This window comes from Lagenorhynchus albirostris, chromosome 4, assembly GCF_949774975.1.
Source record: "Lagenorhynchus albirostris chromosome 4, mLagAlb1.1, whole genome shotgun sequence".
NCBI lineage: Eukaryota > Metazoa > Chordata > Mammalia > Artiodactyla > Delphinidae > Lagenorhynchus > Lagenorhynchus albirostris.
The window spans coordinates 118,956,082-118,977,527 of NC_083098.1; the positions used below are offsets into that span (position 1 = coordinate 118,956,082).

Below are 21,446 nucleotides of genomic sequence, written 5' to 3' on the forward strand. Positions count from 1 at the left end.
AGTGCTAATAAATAAAAATTGGAAAATTACAGGCCTTTCCCCTGAAAGAAATAATATTACTTAAGATGAAGAATGGGTCTAATAGAATTTTTGTGCGGAACGAGATCCAAAATCACCATTACTAGTATAATTCACTTGGATTCTTTGTGGGATAAAAGAACATTGGTTGAGATATTTTCTCTACACCAACATTATTTTTGCAGACTTCTGCAGATAGGAAAGGAGAGAGAAGAAAATATTGCCAAGAATTTTGACAATACAAAAGGCTGAAAGGAAATGTTGAATGAATTAAGCATTTCAGGGAGTTTTAAAACTCAGAATATAGAGCTATTGTTTAGTGCACTGAGAAAATTGATAATTTTGAAATTCTTAGAACAGAAATCTAGACTATATTATCACTATTATTTTTCTTCTGCTGTTTCTAGGTCCTTCCACTGTCTCCCAACGTATTATTGCACATTAGGGAACCCAATATAAAAGCAGTTTAAAATTATAGAAATAATAAAAATCCTTTCATTTTATTTTCTTTGCTTTTCTGAATATTTTCAAAACTTCTATTGATACATTCTAAGAACAAAGCAGGGGTTTACACACATGTCTTTACGAGTATTTATTAACATTTCTTTTAATGTCCACATTTTAAAGTTTATCCTAGAATTCCTTATCCAGTAAATATTTGTTGAAAAGTAAATATTTGAGTTAATATATATTTTTTGAGTGGTTGAATATTTGCTGAATGACTGAAAGGCAAATGAATGAACAGTGGCTCACAGACCCTTTTTAGAGGTAGGTAAAGTACACCAATTCTACCTAGAGCCATCCAAATGAGAAACAGGAATGTGATTCTTGCTTGTGGCTTATGAAACCCTGGTGCCCACGGACTATGTAGGTGGGGAATATCATGAGCACAGTCTGTGTGTCCAGAAAAGCCTACAGAAGGATTCTCAAATCAGTCTGGAAACAACAAAAATAGAGAAGACATAAACGTATTGTTTCTTTTTTTTTTTTGCGGTACGCGGGCCTCTCACTGTTGTGGCCTCTCCCGTTATGGAGCACAGGCTCCGGACGCGCAGGCTCAGCGGCCATGGCTCATGGGCCCAGCCGCTCCGCGGCATGTGGGATCTTCCCGGACCGGGGCACAAACCCGTGTCACCTGCATCAGCAGGCGGACTCTCAACCACTGCGCCACCACGGAAGCCCTGTTTCATTTATTTTTATTTTTTATTGAATTATGTTTGAATGTATTTTGGAAGTTTATTCTCATCAGTTTCTCTGGAAATGTTTCTTCCCCTCCTCTTTCTTACCTCTTGACCCTCTTCCTCACTCTTTTCCTCCTTGTCTTCCCTACTGTGTAGTTCCTCTTATTGTGCTATCGTTGGACAAATTCATCATTATCAACCAACAAAAGTTAGATGTGGCCTGATGAACACTTTCTGCCTGACATCTGCAGCTATTTTCAGCTCTTGGAAAAAGTCAGAAGAGATCACTTAGGTCTTAAGACCAACTGAACGTTTTAAAACAGTTGCTGAGACCACACAAAAGATGACGAATAGAAAATAAAATAAAATATAATTGACCAGGATCACAATGAACATTGCCAATATGGATTTAGAATGCATGGTCGTCCAAATCAAATGCAATGGTACTCTCCTTTTGTAATTCCAACTAAACCTTTAAAGTTTGGAAATACTTGGATTGACCATGGGGTTTATAGAATTGACATGGTTGATAATTGAGACCCTGTGGCAAGATGGAAAGAAACTCGTTCTGATTCTCCGTTCCTTATATAATATAGCCCAATTTGCAGATTCTGCTTCTTCTATTGTGATTCTAGCTTGCCATTTTTGTTTTTTCTCCTGAACCATTCAGCTATGATCAACTAATAGGAGTGAAGAGCCAGTCAAATAATCACATTGTAGTGTTAGTTATTGATAACATTTCTGGTGATGCTCTGAGTTCTCTGGTCAGGCAATAGCACCCCATGTACATAGAAGGGTATGTGTAATTCCTGAGACTTAACAGAAGAGCTTTAAACTGAAGCTCCAAGTAAAAAAGGGAGGTATGTGCTGTGTATTCAGTATTATGGTGGGTCTCCTGCATCAATCTACCTGCTGTGGGAAGGAATTAGCCAGGAAGTTCCTTATCTTCTCAAGATCAGGAATGATTTTCAAGTCCTCACCTCCAGGGAACTTCTTTCTAGTCATTATTGCAATTTGAACTGAATTTATTTTATCTCAACATTTCTGGCATATTATGCCCACTAACCCCTCCCATTCTGGATTCTTGGTGTTCTTTTTCCTCCTTTTTATTTATACATTCATTTGTTTATTCAAAAAGCAATCAATGAACATTTATTGAGTGTCATATATGGGAGAGAGATTGGATTTGTACTTGGGGTACAAGGTGGTAATACACATTGTCAAAAGCTATGGGGGAGTGTGGTTTATGATCTACAGTGAATGGCCGTGCATTCACTCCTCTGGCTTGAACCTACATGGAAACTGACCAGAGGTAGCCTTTCCAAAGTAGTTACATGTAATGTAGATTTTTCAACATAAGATTAATCAATATAAACTGTTTAACTAGGTGAGTGCCTATGATGGTTCGTTGGTCTCATTATAGGAGTAGATTCTGTGTGTGTATGTGTGTGTGTGTGTGTGTGTCCTGCCAGTGGCTGCCTTGACCTTCACTGTGGATTGGATCTGGAACAAGGGCTTTCAAGATCAAGAGCCTCCTGCCACAGACTCAGTGTTCCAGTGTCAGGGAGAAGGACAGCAAGAACTGCTGCAATGGAGTGCAGCATTACCAACTATGAAAGCTGGGGCTTTATATTTAGTAAACCCTAATATGGTGACCCTAAATGTGTTTAGTGCACAGGCTGGCTCTGCTACTCCCACTTGTCTGGCCGGACGTTTTACCTCTATCACCTCAGGCAACCCTAATATGCTGACATGGATAAGATGTGATGCCCTTCACTGGATACAGGCGGCTCTTTTAGGTTGGTACTAATAAAATGCTGTGGTTGGGTCTTAGACTAAAAATTTATGCACGTGTTCACACACACACACACACACACACACACACACACACGAAGTACATGGATTTAAGGTATTTTATCTCTGCTAGCAAAAAATTGCATGTATCTATAAATAATGAACCCCTTATGGTGGAATTTCAGGTAAAACAGGAGAGATATTTGATAGCAGGTGGCCATTCTCAAACCCCCTTAAGTGCACCTTATTCCAAAGGTCTATTATCTTCTTTGTTCAGTTTAGTGCAAACATGGGACCTGGTGATAAGACTGCTGTCTTTCTAGACAAAATTGAGTTTAAGAGTTTTATATATGTTTGCCTTAGCTGAGATTTTTAAAAAATGCTTCCAGTTTAATATAATTTTATGTACATTCTTCAAAATCCTTTTCTTTTTCATTTTTTTTCAGTCATTATGCTGAGATAAATTTGATCCACACCTTCCTTTTAATTTATGGAGAACACATTAAAATGTTTGCCCTGTGAAACATTTAGTGAAACATCAGATGATATTTCTGATAAAAAAGGGATTTCAAGGCTAAAGTTCATAAAGTTGATTTACCAAAATTAAACATACTATGATTAAAGTTTAGGATTACTTCAGAATGTGAAATTAATAAACAAGATGAACCTATGATTTAGAAAAATATACCCCTCTTGCCTTTAACTTTATTTCTCTTACTACTATTTTATGAGAAAACAATAGAAATGCGTACAGCAAAGTCGACCCTTTCATTCTTAAAATCTTCTCTTTTTATCCGTGTGTTTAATTTATAACTTGGAACAGTTTAAAGTAGGATTTTTCAGAGTGTGGGAACACAAGACCCTCAAAAGGTATCTCACCAAACAAACTCTCTCATCAACTAAATATAGAAATCACACAATAGTATATCCTATCTGGGAGATTCACAGTGTGATGGTAGTGCCATCTGGAAGCTCTGGAAGAATGGAAAGTAGTGAAAGAATATTCTTAACTTTATCTACTGCAGCACTGCCTGCTTTGCAATTATATCTATTAAATTAATTAATTATATCTATTAATATTATCCATGGATTGCACTTTGGGAAATATTGACCAAGTTTTTCATGGTTACTTAACCCTTAAACATTTTTCCTCTTCAGAGAACAGAGGCAGTATAGTTAGATATTTGGATTTTGGACTCAGATAACCTGAGTTCAAGCTCCAATGCTGTGACCTTGAGCAAATGACTTACCTCTTTGAATGTCAGTCCTTCCACCTCTAAAATGGGCATCATAATAGTATCAGTCTCATAGAGTTGCTGGTAAGTCTTAAATGATAACTTCTATGAAGTACCTAGCATAGTGCCTGGCATATAGAAAGCTCTCTAATTTTTTATATTTATGATTGTACTGCTACTATTAGAGATGGCTTGGATGTATACATCTTAGCTACTCATAAACATGGAAGTCATTATTGTGATTTCTATCATCTTGAGCTTTTCATTCAGAGGCAATAGGTTTGGGCAGATAACAGATCTTTCAACAGCCAACTTTGCATCTGGAATCGCCTCCAAACGTCATCTACCACACTCTAGGCTAAAGAATTCAATCTCACTTAGACAAGATTATCTAAGAGTTTAGTTATTTAACCTAACAAGTTAATCAAGTTTATCTTCCTTGTCCTTCTGTCCTTCCAACCCATTACTTTTCTGTCTCTCTTTTTTCTTCTTATGCTTTTGAGCTCCAGTACTGCTTTGACTAATTCATGTTTCCTTTTCTCTTTCACCAAGCATCAACTGAACTGATTTAGGGTGACCTGGCCATGTTTTACTAATCCACCAATTCAACAAATATTTACTCACTACCTAAGTGGTCCTTGAATTTATGTATCACTCTGTGCACGGAACTCCAGGACCTGACTTTGGCAAAAGACAGAATCTGAATGTTTACATAAGATGAGGAAAAAGAATGAAAAGAAAACACAGCTACCTAAAAAATAGCTGAGATGCAAAAAGCCCTTTGGTTAGGAGAGAGAGACTGCGCACACAACAGGAAGAAGCCACAGACTCAGTGGCAAAGGGTGAGATTTTCCATCACAAGCACACCTCTTCCCAAACGTTCTCTCCTCGAAAGCTGCTGACAGAGCTTTGGCAAAGGATCATCCTCCCACTGGCTGATAAGCAAAGCCCTGTTTTATATTTAACTCACTCCGGTAGGAGGGGTGGAGTGGGGGATGCGTTGTTTGTAAGAGGAGCCGTGACAATATTCTCGTCAGTCCTCTTCCTCCAGCTCAGCTCCTCTTCTGGAGTCCTTACCCCACCCCCTTGATTCCACATTCATCCTTGAGTGTCTAGTGGGAATGTGAAGGGAGAGGAAAAGATTCAAGCAGCCAGAGAGAGAGAGGTGTGGGAAAGGCGAAAGCAGGCTGCCAAACCAGGGAATTCCTTCCAATTGAAAAAGGAAGACTGCTGACGTTAGTTAGTTAAATTTAACAACCTTTTATGTGTAACATTTGACTTTGGAAACAAAAATGATCTTGGAGGAGGGAGAAGGCTCTAAGAGATACTGCATTAAAAGGAAACATGTGGCCATTATCTGTGCGGTGGTGGTGGGTGTCGGATTAATAGTAGGACTTTCTGTGGGCTTGACCAGATCGTGTGACTCTACCGACGGAGGACAGGGCACAACCCAGGCTCCTTCCCACAGGCCTCCCACTTCGAGGCCTCCCACTTTGAGCCCTCCACAGGACCAGGGGGTCTGCCCTGCCAGTGAAGATGAAAGTGGAGGCTGGAAAGATTTCAGGCTGCCGGACTTCATCAACCCAGTGCACTACGACCTGGAGGTGAAGCCCCTGTTGGAGGAGGACACGTACACGGGCAGAGTGAACATCTCCATCAACGTGAGCTCACCCACCCGGAACCTGTGGCTACACCTCCGGGAGACGAGGATCACCCAGCTCCCGGTGCTGAGGAAGCCCTCTGGGGAGCAGGTGAAAGTCAGGCGGTGCTTCAAATACAAAAAGCAGGAGTATGTGGTAGTGGAGACAGATGAAGAGCTTGCACCCAACGGTGGCAAGGGTCTCTACCAGTTGACCATGGAGTTCGCCGGCTGGCTGAATGGCTCGCTCGTGGGGTTTTATAGAACAACATACGTGGAGAAAGGACAAATCAAGTAAATTTTAAAATTTTTTTTGCTTTATTTCTCCAAAGCTATATATTTGCTTTCCATTTCTTCTCCTTCCCTTTCACTTTCCACCTTTCAATTATATTGATGGTCTGATCTTTATCTAAACTTGGTTTCATTTCTGCCTGTTCATCTGGGAAGCAAAAATTCTTGCCCATTTATATTTTCAAAGCCTACCACAAAATTTGAAAGTATTGAATGAGCTGCATGGAGTCTAAAAACTCAGTGTAAGTCCTTTATTTCATCAGGAAAAATCATATTATACTGCATTCTATCCTTAATATTTACATGAACTACCTCAAACTTTAAAAATACATGTGTCTGGTAAATTTCACTGGTGATATTCTTGGGCTATGTGGCAATGATTTTAAAGTGAACTTTTAAAATTATATCACACTAAATTTAAGTGAAAATCAGTAAATATCAATTATAATTTTGTCTGTTTTATTGGAGAAGAAACATTGAGAGTATGTAAAATTCACGCAATTGTTTTTGTGTTTTCATTTAGGAAGGAAGGTAGGACTATGTCTTTTTAATCTCATATGGCCAGAACCATGTTTTACAGATAAGCTTTCAATAAATACTCATTGAGTCCATACATTAGTGGTAGCACACGGATAACTCTTCAGGCTTATTATCTATCATGCAGTATGCAATGGTTATGCTAAGCCTTAAGCAATTAAGAACATAAATATATCCCCCACACACAGCCCTCCTAGTATACATGTATATATACTTGCATTCCCTGAGTCTAGCCAAATGGTTACTTGCCTTGTCGCTCAATCAGAGGCTATTACTAGAGCTTTGTCAAAGGCATAAAATCTCACAATGAACTCAAAAAACCTTCACTCTGCAGGTGTGGTCCTTGCATCAGAGAGGAAGGCTACACCTGAGGTAACACTGAACTTGAAACTGCTTTGACCTTTGCCTACTTAGATTCTGAACAAGTAAATGATTAAGAAACCTTATATCACTGTTCAGAGTGAGACTGAGGCCAGCCCTCTGAATATTCCTTTCCTATGTTGTTTTAAGCATTTTATAGAGCAAAGCAAATCTTTTGGTCAGAATTCTTCCTATTGTTTGTCAGAGAGACCCAGGGATTAAAATAAAATATTATACATTCTTATCTCACTGTGTAGTACAGCAATAAACTGAGTAGAAATGATAGTCTGAAAAAATATTTGGAGGGATCATGTTCATATAGATACTGTATCTTAATATTACTTGCAAAAAACAAGCTTCTTTATTGTTTACATATTCTTTCTGTTTATAAAAATTACAAATGTTGAAAGCATAGAAAATTATAAAAAGGAAAAAAAGAACCTATAAATAATTTCACCACCCAGTGGTTAGCCCTGTTAAAACACTAATGTATATTCTAAATTTTTTTAGGTAATCAAAATTGTAATTATGTCTACATATCTCTCTGTCCATATACCTTTTAACTGAATATACTGTAAGCATTTCCCTTTGTTAAATATTTTCAAGAATCTGATTTTAAAGACTGTGCAATATTTCACTGCATGAATGCAGTTATTTTTTTAAAACCAATTCCCTAATGTTGGACATTCAAGTAGCTTCCAGTGTTTTATTACTATAAACAAGTCAGAAAGAACATAGTTGTAAGTACCTAAGTGTGTATCTGTTTATTTTCTCATGTTAGGATATAGTCCGAAAAATAGAATTGCTGGGTCAAAGGGTACAAATATGTCAAGAAACATGTAACATTTATTTTGTTTAATTATTTCATAAATAAGACACATTCACTACAGAAAACTTGAGAAACAGAAAATTATAAGAAAAAAAATCCATCTATAAGTCCATCACTCAAGCATAGTCATTGTTAGCAGTTAGGCAGACATTCTTCTAGTTATTTTTTCTGGATACAGATAAACATGGCATTATTATGCTGTATATAGTATTGTGTAACATGTTTTTACAATATATCAACACTTTAACATATAATTTGGTATTCTTCCACAAATGACTTAATGGATATATGATAGCCCATTGTACCAATAAAATGTAATTCATTCAACTTTCCCATTAGATTTGGGCACTTAAATTGCTTCTACTTTTTTACCTATAAACACCTATAAAATGTAATGAACAGCCTTATAAAAAACTATGAATAGTATTTTCTAATATTTCTATAGGAAATTTCTTAGGAAATTGGCTCAAACTACACATGTACGAGTGCATGCGTGTGTATATATACACACATCTACACATATATAACACATGTGCATGCACATGTGTATATGTGTGTATCTCCAAACTGACTTTCAAAAATATGTCCCAAATTACATTTCCACAAACAATGAATGAAAGAACTTATTTCTCTGAGCCTTACTAACGATAAGATGATTTTTTTAAGTGTTTGCAATTTGGTAAAGAAATAATACTCTAAAGAATATCTACTTCCAAGAGATTCTAAAAATATGTTAGTGTAAAGTGAAAACAAGTCAAAACTTTTAAATGATTATTGCTGAGTTTAAAACTGCTTTTTGGGTTGTGAAAAGAACAGAAATTGCATCTGGGTAAAGCCATCAAAATACTTTATAAAATTCTATACACTACAGGAAGGCCAAAAAATATGGAACACAGTTCCATTAATAAGTTTCTGTTATATATTTTATAAATACAAAAAATTACTATATGCTAAAATATATATTATTCATTCTAACTCTTTGGATTATTTTACTATATGAGTTAGTTTTATGATAAGATATATACTTGAGAGATGACATTCTGAAACTTAGCTGTCTTAGTTGCTAAAATACTCAGAAATACTAAGTGACGCAAGGTTGGGGAGGAAGGCTGGTGCTCAATTAGGCTCCCATGGAGGACTGGTGTCACCAGGTTTGTCTGTTTTCATTGGTAGCAGATGAGGCTCTTACATTACACAGGATGCAGCCAGTTTTGCACTGCACACATGGTTTTGGAATGGTTCTGGAACATAATAACCTCATTTAGGCTCAATGGAATACTTTTTGTTTTTCTTATTCTGAAATATTTCAAGCATATGAGAAAAGTGCATTGTTTTCTTTCAAGCCTGTGAATAACATTTTGACAGTGCAGGCCTCTTTAGTGGGTCTCATCTACAGAGTGCAGAGGAGGGCCACAAGCGTGAGTTCAGGGGGAAGAGCACCGTCCTTTCAGATTATAGAGTGAACTTTGTAATATTTGATGCTCATGCAATTTCAAATGCCATCACAGTAATACATTTTATGTACACCATCAAGATTATACTTTCCAACCCTTCTGCCTTATTGTAAAATTAACTCCAGGATTGAGTATATGCGGTATGGGATATGACCGTCGCAACCACAGTGCAAATAAACATTAGTGCACTCAATAGTAGCCAAAATTACTTGATTTCTGTAAATACAACCGACACTTGAACTTCACGGAGAAGAGACAACTATCTGAGCTTCTTTCCCTCAAAATTCAGAGGCAAATGGAGACTTGGAGAAGGTAGAGCAAGTTTAGAGTTCCCTAGCCATAATAACCGTATAATCTCACCGGGGAGACAGCTATAGTGAGGGTCAGGAGAAGAAAGTTTGGGAAACTTAACAGCCACTTTTCCTACTCTCTGGTCTGTTCCTTCGGGTCTGAGGAAAACTGCTTCGAAGGATTGGAACCTTTGGAATGTTTTCCTGCCCACACCACCAAACCACTTCAACACTCCTTCTCAATAGTTATGTAGGATTTCCAGTTGTTCTCAGAGTTCCCCTCTACTCACATCTCCGAAGTATATAACAATATTCTCTCCTCTCCAAGGTTCAGCATTTCCTTCTCTGCATTTGGATTGCTCTTACACAGCATTTCCTAATTATCTGTTCCAGAGAGTTCTAGTTGCATGGGATATTAATAGATACTGTCAGAAAAATGCAAGGGAGGGATTCTGTGGCCAAATTTCTTTGGGAAATAATACTAAACACAAAATTATGTTAAAGTTTTTTAAACTTTAAAGTTTTTTTAAAATGGTGGGACTTTTCAGAGACTTTTATATGATAATGTTCATTATGAACCTCTAGAAGCTGCCATAGTATGTAGTTTCCCAACTGCATGAGACTGTGGAATCTTCTGTGGGTCCCTGAGAGTAGGGTCCCTGTGTCTCTCTTGTTCACTACCTAGCACACAGAGAGAACTTAATGATTATTAAATGAATATATAGAAATTTTCATATAGGCTCTCACACTAGTGTCCTCTGGAACATGCTGGGACATGCTGCATCGCCACAGCCCCTTTCCCATAGAGGAATCCAATTTCCACCAATGACAGCTCCACCTTCCCACTCAGTCAGGATGGAAAACTTCCCATGGTTCCTTTTCTTCCCGTCTTGTCAAAGGCAAGAGAAGTCAGTAGAATCTTTTTTTGACTTAGGAATGCAGTCTTCATACTTTAAGGACTAAGAACCATTGGAACTGACAGGAATTGCAAGAAGAATTTAAAAGAGGGACACATGGTTTCCGGTTTGGGTTTTCTGGGTTTTTACAGCATTGCTGGGATTGAAGTTGAATTTTGATGTAATGGTGGGATTTCAATAGGCAGAGGCAAGCAAGAAGGTAAAAAGCAGGCAAACAGGAAAGGCATTAGGTCAAAAAAGCATAGTCGGGAGAAGAAATAAGTTTGTAGGAGAGGTTTATATGAAGAGGCTAGCTAGAGATAACTCTGGAAAACCCACAGGAAAAAAAAAGTAAGGATATTTAATGACAGGCATTATGCAGGAAAAGTTAGCCAATGACTATTTACATGGGGAGGAAAGAACTAAATCTGTACATGAGTATATGAGAGACACTGCAGTTATCCAGGAAAGAGAAGACGATGAGGATCAGGTAGGACAGTGATTTCACGACAGACAAAAGAGAACATAATGGAGAAAATAGCTTGCAGGTAACGCAGTCAGGATTTGAAGACTGACTGGCTGTGGGGAAGAGATGAGTTATAGATTTAGGATGCTCCAGATATCTGATCTGATAGCCCACACCTTTCACTGATATTGAAAATAGAAGAACCAGGTTTAGAAGGGAAGGTCATGAGTTCGGTGGCAGATGTGTTGAATGCCTGTCAGACATCTAGGAAGAGATGTCTAGTAGGCACTTGGATAATTAAATCTGAAGCACAAGGTTAGGGCTTGTGATAAAGATTTAGCAGTTAAGTGGAAACAGAGCAGAAATCATTGAGAAGGTCATAATTAAGTGTGTGTGTGTGCACGTGTGTGTGCATTATATCCTCACGCACAGATATGTATACTCATTTGTAGTTTTGATCTTGAAATTTTAATTGTATGTCAGTTTATTCATTATATTGATATGTCGAGCTATCAGTATGCCCATTATCAACAAAGAACAGCTTCAGCAGGGGTGTCTTGTTTACTTGTTGCAGGATGCATAGTAATTTCCTTTATTTTGGAAGCAAGGAAACAATAAGAAATTTTACTTGACCTTGAGTATCCTCTGCATAGAAAAAAAGCATTTGGAAAATAAATTTAAATAATTAATTGGTTCAAACCACCATAAAAATAGGTTGGAGGGGCTTCCCTGGTGGCGCAGTGGTTGAGAGTCCGCCTGCCGATGCAGAGGACACGGGTTCGTGCCCCGGTCTGGGAAGATCCCACATGCCGCCGAGCGGCTGGGCCCGTGAGCCATGGCCGCTGAGCCTGCGCGTCCGGAGCCTGTGCTCCGCAACGGGAGAAGCCACAGCAGTGAGAGGCCCGGGTACCGCAAAAAAAAAAAAAAAATTGGTTGGAGTTTGAATAATCTAGATGGGTTGTCTTGCACTGATCAGCTCCTCTACTGAATTCTGGAACCCTTTACTAGTCTGCAAAGATACTTCATTGTGGCTGCCTCACCTGCATCAGCAGTCTTTCATTTAAGTTTTTCACTCAGACCTTGCTGTTTATTTTTCTGGCTCAAGATATTAAACTGCTGAACATAGCCTGAGAGTCTTCATTGGAAACAGTACGCCAGATGATTTATGAGGTAATCAAGTAGTTGGTTTTTTTAAAGTTGATTCAGAGTGAACGGTTGGTGCTTGCAATCATTACTTCCTCTCTCTTCAGCGTTCTCTAAGGTCAGCTTGATCTGATGCACTCAGAGAAGTCAGAGGAATGCCTTCCCTTTTGTAAATTAACAAGCTACACAGAATTATACTTTTAATGTGCTGGGTCTAGTAAGTGACTTACAACACAGAGAGGCCCCTATGTAAAAATGGTTTACCTCAGCACATTTGCCTGGCATTATAATTATTTAGGACATACCCAAGAGTTACTCCTGAACATACTGTGAGATTAGCCAGGCCTTTTCCATTAATTTGCAAACCAATTCATCTAACTTTAAAAAGAAGTTTTAATCACTGAATAAAACCTCCCCAAAGAAGTTGTGATCTAAAATGGTTTTGTACTGCTATCTCATATACGTTGTTTTCAAATCTGTATATATTTAGAAAACTTTAGTAACTCTGGATGGAATTTAGCATATACAAATAGGGCCTTTTTAAATAACTGAAGTATAGTTGATTTATGATCTTATATTAGTTTCAATATTTTTATAGATTATACTCCATTTAAAGTTACTATAAAATATTAGCTATATTCCCTGTGCTGTACAATATATCGTTGTAGTTTATTTATTTTATACATAGTAGTTTGTACCTCTTAATCCCCTACCACATCTTGCCCCTCCCTCTTCCCTATCCCCACTGGTAACCACTAGTTTGTTCTCTATATCTGTAAGTCTATTTCTGTTTTGTTATATTTGTTTATTTTTTTAGATTCCACATATAAGTGATAACATACAATATTTGTCTTTCTCTGTCTTACTTATTTCATTAAGCATAATACCCTTCAGGTCTATGCATATTATTGCAAATGGCAGACTTTCATTCTTTTTTATGGCTGAGTAATATCCATTGTATACATAGATACTACATCCTCTTTATCCATTCATTTGTTGATGGACACTTAGGTTGCTTCCATATCTTGTCTATGAACATTGGAGTGCATGTATCTTTCCAAATTAGTGTTTTCATTTTTTTTCCAGATAGATACCCAGGACTGGAACTGCTGGATTATATGGTAGTCCAATTTTTAGTTTTATGAGGAACCTCCATACTGTTTTCCATAGTGACTGTACCAATTTGCATTCCCACCAACAGTGTACCAGGGTTCCCTGTTCTCCACATCCTTACTAACATTTATTATTTGTGTTTTTTGATAAAAGCCATTCTGACAGGTGTGAGGTGATATCTCACTGCTTTGATTTACATTTCTCTGATGATTAGTGATGTTGAGCATATTTCTGTGTGCCTGTTCCCCATCTGTATGTCTTCTTTGGAAAATTGTCTATTCAGGTCTTCTGCCATTTTTATTCAGGTTGCTCATTTTTTGGGTATTGAGTTGTATAAGCTGTTTATATATTATGGATATTAACCCCTTACTGGTCATATCATTTGCTAATCTTTTCTCCCATTTCATAGGCTGTCTTTTTGTTTTGTTGATGATTCCCTTTGCTGTGCAAAAGCTTTTAAGTTTAATTAGATCCCATTTGTTTATTTTTTATTTTGTTTCCTTTGCCTTAGAAGACAGATCTAAAAATATACTGCTACAATTTATGTGAAAGAGTGTTCTGCCTATGTTTTCTTCTAGGGGTTTTATGATTTCTGGTCTTACATTTAGGTCTTTAATTTATTTTGAGTTGATTTTTGTATATGGTGTGAGAAAATGTTCTAATTTCATTCTTTTACATGTAGTTGTCCAGGTTTCTGAGCACCATTTATTAAAGAAACTGTCTTTTCCCCATTGTATATTCTTGCCTCCTTTGTCACAGATTAATTGACTATAAGTGCGTGTGTCTATTTCTGGGCTCTCTGTTCTGTTCTATTGATCTACGTGTCTGATTTTGTGCCAGTATCATACTGTTTTGGTTACTGTAGCTTTGCAGTCTGAAGTCTGAAGCCAGAGAGTGGTATCTCCAGCTTTGTTCTCTTTTCTCAAGATTGATTTGGAAAATTGGGGTCTTTTGTGGTTCCATATGAATTTCAGGATTATTTGTTCCAGTTCTGTGAAAAACGTCACGAGTATTTTCATAGGGATTGCATTAAATCTGTAGATTGCTTTGGGTAGTGTGGACATTTTAACAGTATCAATTCTTCTAATCCATGAACCTAGGATATCTTTCCATTTCTTTGCATCACCTTCAATTTCCTTCATCAATGTCTTATACTTTTCAGAGTATAGGTTTCTCACCTCCTTGGTTAAGTTTATTCCTAGGCATTTTATTCTTTTTGATATGATTTTAAACAGGATTATTTTCTTGCTTTCTCTTTCTTTTGGTTCATTATTAGTGTATAGACAAAGCAACAGATTTCTGTATACTAATCTTGTACCTTGCAAGTTTACTGACTTCATTTATTAGTTCTAATAGTTTTTTAGTGGAGATTTTAGGGTTTTCTATATATAGTATCATGCAAATAGTGCCAATTTTACTTCTTTCTTTCCTATTTGGATGCCTTTTGTTTTTTCTTCTTGTATGATTGCTGTGGCTAGGATCTCCAATACTATGTAAATAATTGACAAGAATGGGCATCCTTGTCTTGTTCCTGATTTTAGAGGAAAAGCTTTCAGCTTTCCACCACTGAGTATGATGTTAGCTGTGGGTCTGTCATGTATGGGCTTTATTATGTTGAGATATGTTCCCTTTATACCAACTTCAATGAGAGTTTTTATCATGAATGGATGTTGAATTCTGTTAAATTTTCCTACAGCTATTGAGACAATCATGTGATTTTTATGTTTCCTGTTGTGAATGTGGTGTATCACATTGATTGATTTGTGGATCTTGAACCATCACTGCATCCCTGGAATAAATCCTACTTGATCATGGTGTCTGATCCTTTTTATATATTGTTGAATTCAGTTTGCCGATATTTCATTGAGGATTTTTATATCTATATTCATCAGAGATATTGGCTTGTAATTTTCTTTTTTTGTAGTATTTTTGCCTACTTTCAGTACCAGAGTAACGGTGGCCTCATGGAGTGAATTTGGAAGTGTTCCCTCCTCTTCAATTTTTTTAGAATAGTTTGAGAAGGATAGATATTAGCTCTTCTCTGTATGTTTGGTAGAATTCCCCTGTGACGCTCTCTGGTCCTGGACTTTTGTTTGCTAGGAGTTTTTTTTAGATTGGTCTGTTCAGATTGTCTATTTCTTCCTGATGCAGTCTTGGAAGATCTTATGTCTCTAGAAATTTATCCATTTCTTCTAGGTTGTCTAAGTTATTGCTTTATTGCTGTTCATAATATTCTCCTATTTTTTTAAATCTCTGTTATATTGGTTGTAATTTCTCCTCTTTCATTTCTTATTTTGTTAATTTGGGTCCTCTCTCTTTTTTCTTGGTGAGCCTGGCTAAACACTTATAAAGTTTGTTTATCTTTCCAAAAAAACCAGCTCTTGGTTTTATTGATCTTTTCTATTTTTTTTCAGTGTCTATTTATTTCCTTTCTGATCTTTATTATTTCCTTCTTTCTGCTGACTTTGGGCTCTGTTTGTTCTTCTTTTTCTAAGTCTTTTAGTTGGTAGGTTAGGTTGTTTATGTGAAACTTTTCTTGTTTCTTGAGGTAAGCCTGTGTTGCTATAAATTTCTCTCTTAAAACTGCTTTTGAGGCATCCCATAGATTTTGGATAGTTATGTTTTTATTTCCATTTGTCTCAAGGTATTTTCTAATTTCCTCTTTGATTTCTTGATTGACCCATTGGTTTTTTTTGTTGTTTTTTTTTTTTTTTGCGGTACGTGGGCCTCTCACTGTTGTGGCCTCTCCCGTTGCAGAGCACAGGCTCCGGACGCGCAGGCTCAGCAGCCATGGCTCACAGGCCTAGCCGCTCCGCGACATATGGGATCTTCCTGGACCGGGGCACGAACCCGTGTCCCTGCATCGTCAGGCGGCCTCTCAACCACTGTGCCACCAGGGAAGCCCGACCCATTGGTTTTTTAGTAGCATGTTGTTTAGTCTCCACCTGTTTGTGTTTTTCCTGTTTTTCTTCCTGTAAATGATTTCTACTTTCATACCATTGTAGTCAGAAAAAATGCTTGATATAATTTCTATCCTCTTAAATTTGTTGAGACTTGTTTTGTGGCCTAGCACACAATCTATCCTGGAGAATGTTGCATGGGCTCTTGAAAAGAATGTGTATTCTGCTGTTTTGGGATGGAATGTCCTGTAGATACATATTAAGTCCAACTGGTCTAATGTGTCATTTAAGACCACTGATTTCTTAATGGTTTTCTATCTGATGATTCTATCTGGATGACTGTCCATTGATGTAAGTGGTGTGATCAAGTCCCCTACTAGTATTGTATTATTGTCAATCTCTCCCTTGTCTGTTAATCACACTCATATTCCCAAATTAGTTATCTGGCTTATTTCTGAGGTGTGACTAAATTGAAACATTCTTGCAGAGAGTGACTTTTCCTCTTCCTTTGCCTGAGGAAGAAATCAGAATCCAGAGGAATTCAAAAGAAAAAAGCAGCTGACTAAACATGGGGTTGGAGCCTGGTGGATCTTCTTATAAATCCTTAGTACACTGGGGAGTGTACAGGCTTCTTTATATTCTGATGCATTTGCAATTCACTACAGTCTACATGTGTTAGAAACTTCAATTGATTAGTTAAACTGTTATCACAAAAACTAATCAGTAATACTGAAGAATAAATTCTTGGCTGGGACTTTTTGGGTAACTTTATTTTGAAATAATTTCAAACTTAACAGAACAGTTACAAGAACAATACAAGAAACTCCTAGGAACACTACCAATTGTTTACATTTTGTCCTATTTCCTTTCTCCCCAGCAACCCCATGTCTCTGTCTCTCTCTAGACTTTTAGAGTATATCAAAACATTGTCTCCCTTTACCTCTTCACATTCAGTATATATTTCTTAAGTACAGGGACATTTTCTAACATAACCACAGTACAGTTATCAGAATCAGAACATTTAACATTGATATGACAATCATCTAATCCACAGTCATAATCAAATTTCATCAATTAACCCAGTATTTTTTTCCCAGTCCAGTATCCAGTTTGGATTCATGCAATGCATTTAATGTCATGCCTTTTTAGACTCCTTTAAACTGGAACAGTCCCTTGCCTTTGTCTTTCACAACCTTGATATTTTTAAAGAGCACAGGCCAGTTATTTTGAGAATATCCCTCAGTTTTAGTTTGTCTGATTTTCCTCATGATTTAAAAATGCAAGTCAAGCATTTTTGTCAGGAATTTCAGAGAAGTGATACTTAGTCCCTCTCACGAAGTCACATCAGGAGACACTTTACGTTGATCTGTACAATTATTAGTGATCTTTGATTACTTGTTTAAGGCGGTATCCAACAGTTTTCTTCATTGTAAAGTTATGATTTTTTTATTTGTAAGTAATTTTCAGAGAAAGTGTTTGAAACTATTCAGATATCCCTTTCCTCAACAAACTTTGTTTTGGCATCCACTGATGATTTTCTAAATCCATCATTCCTCCTAAAATTATTAGTAGGCAATCTACTGTAAAGAAGAGCTTTCCTTTGCCCCACTTATTTATTTACTCATATGTTTTATCATGGATTCTTATTTTAATCAATAGTTTATAATTCCATTACTTATTTTGATGTTCCCCCAGATCTGGCCAGGGGTAGTCCCCTCCAGCTGACTTTTGTGTCCTTTTGACTTATTCTTATGATTCTTTGAAAACTTCCTTACTTTTTGGCAAAGCAAGATGTTCCAGGATCATTTTGGACCTTTCTGATCCAGCACTGGAATCAGCCATTTTTATGCAGAGTTCTGGTTCCTTTTATTGGAGAGTGGTAATGGGAACTAGTTGTGCTCATTGCTACAAGCTTGTCATTTCTTCTAGACAAAACTAGGAAATACATGTCTCTGTGTATTTTTATATCCATTTACATATATAGATACGTGTGTGTGAAAAATCATTGAGTATACACTGAACCTGCAGTTACAGTGCAATACCAAGGTCTAGTCTTCCTTTTTTACAAATTTATAACTCTCTTCCCCAGCTGTGAGAAACCTGCCTTCTGTTATCCTCATTTTTTTTTTCATTTGCTCAAGCTTGGGATACAGAAGAGATTGTTTCTGAACTGTTAACTCATGCCGCTGCAACAATCCAAATCTAAACCTATTTACTGGAGCTCAATATTGATTTAGTTATTTTTAGGTAAAATTTATATACATTAAATGCACAAATCTAATGGGAACAATTCAATGAATTTTGACAAATGCACACATCTTTGTTAACCACACCCATAAAAAGGTATAGCTTTTTTTTTTAACATCTTTATTGGAGTATAATTGCTTTACAATGGTGTGTTAGTTTCTGCTTTATAACAAAATGAATCAGCTATACATAAGGTATAGATTTTTTCAGTCATCCCAGAAAGTTGTCCCCCTCAGTCAACAGTGTCCTAAAAGACAGACCTTTTCCAGTTTTATTTTTTACAGATTAGTTTTTTTGGCTGAGTTTTTAACAACTAATTTTTGTATCCAGAGGGGTTTTAAAAGAAATTCAAAAATATTTTAATTTCTTGTAGTTGGATGTTGACCTATGACATATTATTTTTTATATAAGTTAATGTATATAATGCGTCCTTGAACCCAAATGAAATGAAGACACTTACCATGGCCTCTGCTGACCCCTTAGTCCCTCCAGTTCACTGTACTTCAGCTACACTGGACATCTTTCAGGTCTCAACCACATTAAATTCTTTTCCACTTTAGAGACTGTGCACTTGCTGTTCCCTCTGTTAAGGAAACACATTTTCCCTAATCTTCACCTGTCTGGGTTTTTCTCATCATTCGGATCTCAGCAAACCATCACCTACTCCAAGAGACTGTCCCTGACTACTCTACCTAATATTGCTCACCACTTTTCCTGAGTCATTTTCTGTCACTTCCCCTGTTTCATTTTCTGTATAGCTCTTAACACTCTCCTTATTTATCTATTTATTTATTTATTCTTTGTTATTCCCTCAGAACCTAGAATAATGCCTGGTAGATGTGTGTGTGTGTGTGTGTGTGTGTGTGTGTGTGTGTGTGTGTGTGTGTGTGTGTGTGTGTGTGTGTGTAGGAAGGGGTTCAATTAATATTTATTGGATCAATGAACAATGTAACAATTTGTTATTCTTTATGAAATATGTTCCTTAGTCTCTGAGAATTCTGAAGGATGAAATATTTTCCTTACACAAATTATTAATGAATATAAGTCAACATTTCTTTCCTTTTACACTTTTTACTCTGCTTACTCTTCTAATGAGCAAATGTACAATATCTTACTGTAATATAACTACATGTAAAAAGTTTACATTCATTGATTTGTTTTGAGCAATTACTCAGAAAAAAATATTTCCACTTTGAAATGATGGAAACATTAAACACTAACATTTTAGCTTAATAAGCATTAAGTTAGAGCTATAAAGGAATACTGTCTCTTTCCAAAAGTGGACTTTAAACCTGGCCAAAGGTTGCTTCACTGGGAGATTGCTCAGGGACTGACTTTGCATGAAAATGAAAACTAAGGGATTTGTCCCTGGTGTAACATAAGTAAGAAAGAATGTACTATTAGGGACAGGAGCTGTGGACTCTGGAATATACTCCTCTACTCTGTGACAGGACACAGCTGTTCACACTCACAAGGACAGGTACAAGCAAGCCTTTGAGTTTGGCTTTGTGTTTATCTACTTGTCGCTTGATGGCTTTAGGATGGAAAGAGTGATAGCTCAGAAACGGATTGATTTTTGCTCATTTAGAGTTCACAGATTTTTAGTTATGGCAACAAAATACCTAACTACTCATATAAAATATCCGAAGCAGTTTCTGAATTTTCATTTATTTGTTAACCTAACAATTCCAGGAAAGACTTTGACAACTATTTGATAGTTTTCTGGATGGAAACTCATTTTAAGAAATGCAGTAGTTATAATTACATAGCTGATTCTTTTCTATAGGAATAGAAACATAGGGGCTATCAGAAGAGGCAACATATATTTTGTTTGTGTGTTTATTTCTAAGGAGCATAGCAGCCACTGATCATGAACCAACAGATGCCAGGAAATCCTTCCCTTGTTTTGATGAGCCCAACAAAAAGGCAACTTATACAATATCTATCGTCCACCCCAAAGAATATAAGGCACTTTCAAATATGCCAGTGGAGGTGAGTATTTTAAATTTTTTAATTTATGCAGATAGTCTGTTTATAATATCAGGTAAATTACCTGCTTTGATATGAAAGAACCTACTGAATTCTAAAATAAATGTGCTCTAATAGCTTATTCAGAAGCTCGAAAATACATTTGGGCAATCTCTTTTCTTTGAGTACTAGACATCTTTAATTCAAGATATCACATTCCAATCAAAACACCATGTTAGGTTTTCTAAGCAAGAATGGATACAGTAGACATACATTAGCTGGGTTCTGCTTAAATGAAAGAAGCCCCTAATCATGACAAATTAAAGGCAAACTAATGGATTTACAGATTTAAAAATATTCAAGGGCCTAGTTACTATTCTTGGTTTTCAGTTGAATATAAACCCAGTTTTTAATAGAGGGCTACTACAAAATATCATCACTTAAATATTGGAATATAGCCACAACTCCAGGAAACACCATGCCTATAGGTATTCTAGTGAACAAGAAGTACTCATTAAATGTTAAAAAAAAAAAACAGGCTACAATAAGTTCTGTTTGTATAATTATTAACATGACTCTTTCCTCTGTTACTGCTCCTCCTCTCCAGAATGGGTAACGCAGTTAACTAAAGCATCATTACCTCAAGGTTGAGGTTTATTATTCCTTATACCTTTGACATGTAAAAGGATGAAGCTTGGGGCTTCCCTGGTGGCGCAGTGGCTGAAAGTCCGCCTGCCGATGCAGGGGACACGGGTTCGTGCCCCGGCCCGGGAGGATCCCACATGCCGCGCAGCAGCTGGGCCCGTGAGCCATGGCCGCTGAGCCTGCATGTCTGGAGCCTGTGCTCCACAACGGGAGAGGCCACAACAGTGACAGGCCCGCGTACCGCAAAAAAAATAAAATAAAATAAAAGGGTGAAGCTCATCCTTAGATATAACTGTCACCTATCTAATACCAGAAAAGCATTGTGCGTACTTTACAACTCCCATCTTTCTGATCCACTTTGTGAAATATCATCACTGAAATTCATCCTCTTTAATTACAAATATTCCTTGAAAAAGCAAACCAAAGCTTTAAGAAGGTTA

General features: G+C 36.9%; 1 protein-coding gene and 1 long non-coding RNA gene across 3 annotated transcripts in view; one reads left to right on the forward strand and one right to left on the reverse strand.

Annotated features, from left to right (window-relative positions):
* The window catches only part of LOC132519984 (uncharacterized), a 146,582-nt gene that overhangs the window by 115,988 nt on the left and 9,148 nt on the right, over window positions 1-21,446 (reverse strand). The gene's annotated exons all lie outside the window — the stretch shown is intronic.
* ENPEP (glutamyl aminopeptidase) overlaps window positions 5,324-21,446 on the forward strand; it is a 95,730-nt gene continuing 79,607 nt past the window's right edge. The window contains exons 1-2 of the mRNA XM_060148597.1: window positions 5,324-6,161; window positions 20,244-20,385. Of these exons, the coding sequence (XP_060004580.1) occupies window positions 5,521-6,161; window positions 20,244-20,385 (783 nt within the window). The 5' untranslated portion in view covers window positions 5,324-5,520. The remainder of the gene's footprint in view (window positions 6,162-20,243; window positions 20,386-21,446) is intronic.